Below are 8,787 nucleotides of genomic sequence, written 5' to 3'. Positions count from 1 at the left end.
CATTCGACTGTGATTGGTCAATTTCTTACTCTTACTTCTTACTCCGTGTATTGTAGACGGGCCTTTAAACGTTAATATCTCGTTAACTATTGCGCAACCTACAAAACGATATAAGATTTTTCGATTCAATTCGGTCCGTTCTACCTGCTCGTGATCGATTAGCCGATAATTTTCAAACACCCTGTATAAATGGAACGGGCATTGCCTATACTTTCCATGGCTCGCGCTGATGCAAACGTCTGTGCGAGAGAGAAAGGTAGTAAGGGATAAATGTTCCGAATGCGCATGCGCAGCATCACGTTTTAAGACCCGTCTACAATACACGTAGTAAGCTTGGTTTAAGAAGTAAGAGTAGGTTTACCCCGGATCTACAATAGGGTTTTAAGCCTTAAGCCATAAGAAATGGGCGAATCACAGTCGCTTATTCTTCTCGGATTCGACTGTAATTGGTCAGTTTCTTTGGCGTCATCTACAATACACGGAGTAAGAAGTAAGAGTAAGAAATTGACCAATCACAGTCGATTATTCTTCTCACATTCGACTGTGATTGGTCAATTTCTGACTCTTACTTTTTACTCCGTGTATTGTAGACGGGCCTTTACGGCATAAGGCATAAAACACCTATTGTAGATCCGGACTTAAGGAGCAAAGAGTAAGGAGCTTACGCTAGTCTCGTCTACAGGCCCGTCTACAATACACGGAGTAAGAAGTAGGAGTAAGAAATTGACCAATCACAGTCGATTATTCTTCTCACATTCGACTGTGATTGATCAATTTCTTACTCTTACTTCTTACTCCGTGTATTGTAGACGGGCCTTAAATGTACGAATGTGTAAAAACACTAACCAACTGCACAATTCACACAGATGACGGTGCTGCGCATGCGCATTGCGAACATTTATCCCTTACTACCTTTCTCTCTCGCACAGATGTGGCTTCACGTTCAGCGCCCTATGCCCCTTCCACTTATATATGTTCTAAAGGGCGCAGCACACACTCTTGCATAACGCATAATGCATAGTGCATAAAGGAATCAATCAATAAAAATTCTTCTTTTCTATGGAATGGGAGGAAAGGAAAGATTCTGATTAGTTGATTCGCTTATGCACTATGCATTATGCATTATGCAATAGTGTGTGCTGCGGCCTTAAGGGTGTATGCAACAAACGATTGACAAACAAAAAATTTTTTTAAGAATTTGACTACAAAGATTTCTCGTCGTCGCGACGACCGAGGAATTTTTGCCGAATCAATTGATTTTGTAACAATTGCAACTAAATGGATCAAACAAATTATGGTTCAACCGAAAAAAAAAACGTTATATCATGTAAAAAAAGTAACATCCATTGCCTTGTTTGTCCATGCGTTAAAAATTTTATATCGGCTGAAGAGGACTAATGCCCAATTTCTTCACTCCTAGATAAGTTGCGTATAACCTTATCCAGGAGATATCTCCATTGTATTCTGGGAGATATCTCTTGAATAAAGTTATCTAAAGGTGAAGAAATTGGGCATAAGTAAAGGCCGAAACTTCTCGTTTCAAATATATGTATGTAATTTAATAAATTTCATTGTAAAAATGGTAAATGTTCATCTTTACACAGCCAGCTCCAAACGACCTCGGAGTGACCTTGACCTCGACCCTTAAGGAGGTCAAGGTCACTGACTTTTTCCATCGCTCATTGCTCATTGAAAAGTTATAAGCAAAACAATTTTTTATAAAAAAATGGGACAATTTTTTAAAAATAAAAAATCTACCTTAAAATAGGTTTCCTGCTTTAAAAACAAAGATCTTCTCGCAGAAAATCTATTTTAAAGCAAAGAATTTTTGTTTTTAAAGAAGAAAATCTACTTTAATAAAGCAGGAAATTTTTATTTCCTGCTTAGTAATTTAAACTCGCCCTTGATGTACCATGGTTGGGTTAGGGTTAGGTTATTATATACTCATGGTTATTAATAATCTAACCCCTAATACTCAACCATGTACCATGGTTTGGTACTCATAGGTATATAATAATTTTTTAAATTAATGGGTTCTTTATATCCATTAAATGATGTATCGTCAAGTAATAAATAAATTGTTGAAGAAAAAACAAGAATTCTCTGCTTAAAATAGATTTCGAAGCCTATGTGTAACAATACAATTATAGAAGTCGTATGCGTCTCTTGAAAGGAGCAGGAGAGGTAGAGTTGCCTTTGTATTTGTACACATATTTGAATTACGACCTACAGTAACATTAATAAGGAAACAACGCTGTGTTGAAGCACTATAACGGTTCATCTACTGATTTAGCAGAGTGAATATGTTGTTTCACAATATAATAACCTAACCCTAACCAAACCATGATACATGGCTGGGTTACAGTTATATTATTAATAATATTAATACTCATGAGTATATAATAGCTTAACCCTAACCTTAATACATCAAGGGTGAGTTAAAAAATTACTTATTATTCATAAAAACGTTTTCATTAATAACTTTTTAATGAATAATGAGCGACAGAAAAGGTCAGTGACCTTGACCTCCTTGAGGGTCATGGTCACTCAGAGGTCGTTTGGAGCTGGCTGTGTAAAGGTGAACATTTACCGTAAAAATTTTTATCTACCTAATAATAATATTGCTCGTTTTTTTAATTATTGACCTGAATTGATTATTAAAATCACTTTTATATTGCTTTGCATATATACGAGCGAATATTTATATTTTGTTTTGAAATAGCATTCTTAAATAAAATTTATCTATATAAATAACAAAAAATTACTTAAAAATTGAAACCATTTATCATAATACTGACTGAATTTTTGAACTCTATTATAATACTGATTGAATTTTTATTCGTCTTCACTTATCTTTATCTTACCTTTTGACATAGCAAATGAACCTCTTGATAATCAAGTATCTCTTAATATGAAGGTATCGTTTAATGAGTTTGCTATGACTTGTTCATAAAATTTACGAATCGATAGCATTCTAGGGTTAATAGAAGTTTAGATATTCGAGTTATTTTTCTCGCGCGTATCTATTGTTCAATTAAAATTTAAATAAAATATTTTCTTAGAGTTCGGACTTTTCATTCAAAAATAATTTTTCTCAATTAAAAAATTAATAAAACAGCGTCATGTGATTTTATAAAAAAAAACATCTACATAATTGAAAAATATGTTGATTATTTATAATTTACAAATAATTATAAAAACGAATTCAGGAGAAAATAATTTACAAAGGATTGTTTTCATAATAGAGTTCTATCTTATATTTCAAAAGTATGTATGAATCAGACTAGACATCTATAAATTTTATTACCATCAATATTTGTAAGATTTATACTTATGATTGTTTATATGTTATTAATATCTGAAAGAAAAATTTTACAACACAAGCAACACAAATCAAATGTTTTAGTTCGTATTTAATATGACTGCGTTTGGGGAGAGAATATGTACAGTGCAGTGCATTAATTCGCTGGGTCATAGTAGCGGCCCGATTTACCGAAAATAAGAAAATGCAGTACTAAAAAGTTGATAAAAAATTCTAAAAAAATTCTTAGAGTTCTATGAAAAGAAAATTAATGATTTTTGTCTCTTGCAGTTTTTCTGTAAAGTTGATAGGATTTGAGTAAAAAATAAACGTCGATAAGTCGGGCCGCTACTATGACCTAGCGAATTAATACACTGTAGTGTACAAGGCACTACAGTCTAAAATTTCGACTGATTACGGTATGTAAATGTATCTAAAATAAATTGATAAAGTATTTTTATTACTTATTTCTATATATAATCGACATGCACAACATATCGAATAAATTTTGGAAAAATATTTTAATGTATTATGTTATATATTGCAAAGTGTAAACATTGACGTAACATATATTTAATTAAAAATATTTTCATTTGCACAGAGATAAAAAATATTTGAGTAGAGAATTGCGTATATGTTTGCACAGACATTTGTATAATTATATATCTTACGTTAAATAAAAAATTTTCACGGTGAATCTATAACGCATCATCTTGATGTACATCTGTAAATATTAAATTCATTACATATAATTGCTTTTATTTTCTTTGCTGTGTATTGGAAATTTTCTTTTTCCATGTATGCACACACTTTGCACTTTTTTTATGGCATTAGATTCTTTTAATATATTAATAATCTAATTGAGTTATATTGTTTGTGTGTGTATATATGTTTGAGATTTTTATATGTATAGGATGGCTCGTTTCAGACAAAGTGAAACGGTTTCAACATGTATTTTCACATTGTTTTTTTTTTTTTTTACGTAAAAGTCGGAAAGATACGAAAGTTACTTTTTCACTTTTTTTAATGAAATATAATTTTTTTCCGTTGATAAAGTGGAGGTGACCTTGATATCTTTTTGACGCCTTCTCCTCCACCTAAAAAAACAACTTGACCAAAATACGTCACCTTCGAAACCGTTCCACTTTGGTCTACAATATTTTTCAGTGTCTTCTAGATCTGAATTATTAGTTTGTCACACTTTACGTAGGCCATCCTATATACACATTAGTTTTTGTATAATAAAATATAGATCGTGAAAATATTGCAGGATGAACTATGAGACGAACAAGAAAAGATAATTCACACACATATACACACACATACACAATAATTTTGTGTTCTAATATGTACATACTTTATGATATTAATGGCGTTCCTTATAATTTTTCCTTAAAATAATTGTCTTACATTTGTTTTGCCGAAGTAGATTTAGCATACATATATCGATATACATTGATTAAGAATCAAGACATCCTTTTATTTTTTCGTTCTTTCATGCATTGTAAAAAGAATATAAGTCAATTTCAATTGATAGAAACTTTTGCAAAAGAGAAAGAAAGAGTGATTGAAATAGAAAAGGAAAGTTACTATATTTATTGTGTATTTTGAAGACGGATAATTTGTATTCTTTTGACCATGCATGAAAGATTGTAGACCATTGTTCTAATAATGTTTATTGTAGTACCAGTTTGTATTAATACAAAAATAGATTATAAAATGCTGGTAATACATATGATGAGGTATTATATTATTAAAGAATCCACAATAAGTATATTAAAAAGAACCTGTGAGATTCGTGAAATTAATTAGAAATTTAAAAGCTTCATACAAGGAGATATGCATGTAGCAGGGAATGGAAAGTTACTTTTTAAAAGTAATGAGTTACCGTTACTCGTTACCGTAAGAAAGTAACAATTCATTACTTTTCCGTTACTTTTTTGCTGAAACAAGATCAGTCTAAAAAATTTTAATTGTACATTTTTTGTTTAAATACTAATAAAAGCAATAAACAATAATGTACACTAAACCAATATGTGAAAACAATTAACAAAGAAAAATGCTTTCTCGGTTCAAGCTAGAGCTTTGTTACATAATAATATTTCAGAGTGAATTTATACATATACATATTCAGGTTTACAAATCATACCGATTAAAATTTCGATCTTGAAACACAATCCAGCTGAAGTAATGTTTTTCACAATAAATTTTATAATACATGACATCACTTCCGACGAATTTAAAGATTAGTAACTAAAGTTTGTTCTTATGTTAATGCAGCTTTATGATCTGTTTATGGCATTCTTAAGACGTCATAAATAAATCACAGAGCCGTATTAAAATCTTAAGATATTATTTAAAACAATCTCAAAGTAATAACGAATGATGAATACCGATCAAAGATTGAAAAATGAATACATAAAAATTATGTCATAAATAGGTTCAAAACATAAAAAGTAACGATAAAAGTAACTAGAACGATAAAATTCGTTATCCTTACAAAAAAATGTAACTACGTTACCGATACAGTTACCAAAAAGAATAGGTAACGCTATTACCAGTTCGTTACAAAAAAAGTAACTTGTAACGGTAATGGCGTTACAAGTAAAGCGTTACTTCCGTTCTCTGGTATGTAATATATCGATCTGATTTATTTTGTATGAAAAATAAATACGTGAAAACGCGTAAATATCTATAGTATAGTGTCCCACATTTACAATAAACATTTAATAATAATAAGAGAATTATAATTCTAATCGTATCTATCTATCTAGAAAAACCAATTACATATTTTGATCAATATTTTTTAAAGAATGTGAAAAAGTTCTTAGTTAAAAATGACAATTTTAAAATATTTAAATTAACTGTTTAATATCATATAAAAACAAGCTCAAAAAATGTCAACTTATTCTTATATGATATTAAGCCGTTCGATAATTTAAAACTCTCGCATAACTTTTTGATTCATTTCGGATAATCATATTCTTTAAGTGTATAAGTGTATAGCTATAGTTTGCCTGCAAGCTGCTAATATTGAAGATTATACGTCGCCTTATGCCTTTAAATAGGTTTTGTATAATTACTTCTTATGTAGGATGGACCAAGTTCCGCAATTACAAAAATCGTAAAACTTTTACCGCGTCAATTGTTAATGATAGTTTCCTTGACGAATTTGGAGTTGATCAATACACAGTGTAAATTTGATACGAGGACATCAATTGATGTATTTTTTTCATTTTCAATATTTTATAATTATATCTATCATCAAACTTTTGTTATAGGAAAATTACCTTCAAATTATTTAAGTCCATTGACAGTTGACGTGATAACTATCTAGTATATTAAATTTATTTATATATATTTTTTGTTTACAGCGCGTGCAAATACTTTTTTTATTTATGTTATTGTATCTAAACTTTTTATCCATTATTTTCATAATTGTACTTCAAATTTGTAAATACATTAATGTATGCATTAATATTATTTTTCTTTTTGTTCATCTCAATATTTTTTCAATATAGCTAATAATAAAACTTAGAAAGTGCATAAACGTGCGTTTCTTTCCACAAAAAAAGGAATTTTAAATCGTCCAAATAAATTAATGTTAATATATGTAGATATTTGTATTATATATTATATAATAGCAGTTTTTGTTAATTAATAGCAAAATAAATTAAAAATATTTCTATAAGATACAATATTCAAAAGGATAATATATAGATGATATATGCAGATATATATTAGTTTTTAAATTAATTACGATTTATTTAACCTATAATTAAAATTTCATAGGTATATACTATATCTTACAATTTTTGTTATATATGTATAATTAAATCTATTTTTATATTACAAATTTAGTAATAATATATCATAGTACATATTATTCTCTTTTAAGGTTTTCTAAATATGTGTCTTATAGAAATATTTTAAATTATTAAATTATATTTTAAATATTTTAAATTATTATAAAGGATTAATACTCTCGCGACAAAAAATATAATCACATTTTGTACAAAATGGTTTGTTTTGCATAAAGAAATAAAATAAATCACTAAAATACTAAATAAACCTTCTGTGTATAAGAAAATTAAAAAAGTCGAAATTTTACAGTAATAAATGAAAAGTAATAAATGGACGTCATTATGTGTAGTGAGATTATACTTTACGTAGTACATATCTGCTCTTTTATTAGGATATACTATATTAAATATATATTATTATACGCGTTATTGTCAAAATATAAAACTACTTTCTAATGGCATGAGGCTTGATGCAAGATGTGAAAGAAGAAATGGTATAATTACAAACGCTGCCCATCATATGGATTTTTATTTTCATCTACTAAACTCTGGAAGTGGCTTAGCTATTCCTTCACTATAGGCTTTATGGACTGCTTCACACACAAATCTATATTGACTCTGAAAGAAATATCACATAAATAGAACTGTATGTCATATTATCTAAATAGATATGAAATAGTAACAATAAATAAGACTTACAGCATTCTGTATCATCATTGCTCTTTGATCTCTCATAGAGCGTACAATATCTAATGGATACACTGGTTGATTAGCTTCAATTAGACACAATGCAGTTTCCATTAAAACTAATACACCAGTTCGGCCTATTCCAGCAGAACAATGCACAACCGCAGGTTCGACTATTCCAGTACGAGCTGCTCTAACGCGTTCTGTAAACATAGTAAATTGTCGCCAATCACTAGGCACTCCGTGATCGGGCCAGCTGCAATACTGCATATGTGTTATATCTCTTTCTTCTCCAGTCTGCAAAGAAATATGTGAAAAAAAGCGCACATTATATAATATTATCAGGTATTATTTTATACTAAGTAGCATGTACTAAGTAGTATAATAAATTGTGATAATATCAGACAGAGAAACTTTACTCACATTAACATCGCGAAGTATGAATTCTCTAAAAATAAATGTATCTTCGACATTTTCTGCAGTCGATGTAAGTGTGAGATTTCTTAATGTGAGAGTCTCGTTATATGCCGGCCAATATTGATGACATTTTGCACGACCTCGTTCAACTAGGGTTGTGAGCATTACGACAAGTGTACTACCCGCTTCTAAAACCATTTGCCAAAAGTCGGCAACGGTGGAAGACAAGGGACCCTGTGTAGCAATATACCTATTAATAATGCCTGAACCTGGTATTTCCATGTTCACGTAATTGGCATTGATGTAATCTCCATTCGCAGATCTCATCAAAATTACTCGAGTAACATCATCTATAAAAATATATATGCGTTATATACAAATTATTTCAATAGCTATTTTATCTTGAATGGCTCTTTTTAATAACTTATTAATATAATTAATATACAAAAGAAATATATATACGGCTTATTCCACGTACGCTGGAAGACAGTAGCGAGACAGATTATATTTTATAATCTCTATATATTTTAAATAATAAATGTAGACGTTTCGGTCTATATTAGACCTTTATCAATACAA

The 8,787-nt window shown here is 29.6% G+C and overlaps 1 protein-coding gene across 1 annotated transcript in view; it reads right to left on the bottom strand.

Moving 5' to 3' along the window:
* Positions 1-7,443: 7,443 nt before the first annotated feature.
* Positions 7,444-8,787, bottom strand: part of Ptpmeg (protein tyrosine phosphatase Meg) — a 9,339-nt gene continuing 7,995 nt past the window's right edge. The window contains exons 15-17 of the mRNA XM_018511808.1: positions 8,215-8,558; positions 7,804-8,088; positions 7,444-7,722 (exon numbers count right to left, since the gene is read on the bottom strand). Of these exons, the coding sequence (XP_018367310.1) occupies positions 7,639-7,722; positions 7,804-8,088; positions 8,215-8,558 (713 nt within the window). The 3' untranslated portion in view covers positions 7,444-7,638. The remainder of the gene's footprint in view (positions 7,723-7,803; positions 8,089-8,214; positions 8,559-8,787) is intronic.

Source organism: Trachymyrmex cornetzi, unplaced genomic scaffold (genome assembly GCF_001594075.2).
Source record: "Trachymyrmex cornetzi isolate Tcor2-1 unplaced genomic scaffold, Tcor1.1 scaffold388, whole genome shotgun sequence".
NCBI lineage: Eukaryota > Metazoa > Arthropoda > Insecta > Hymenoptera > Formicidae > Trachymyrmex > Trachymyrmex cornetzi.
Note: the sequence above shows the minus strand (reverse complement) of the source record. Positions and strands in the feature narration are given on the sequence as shown.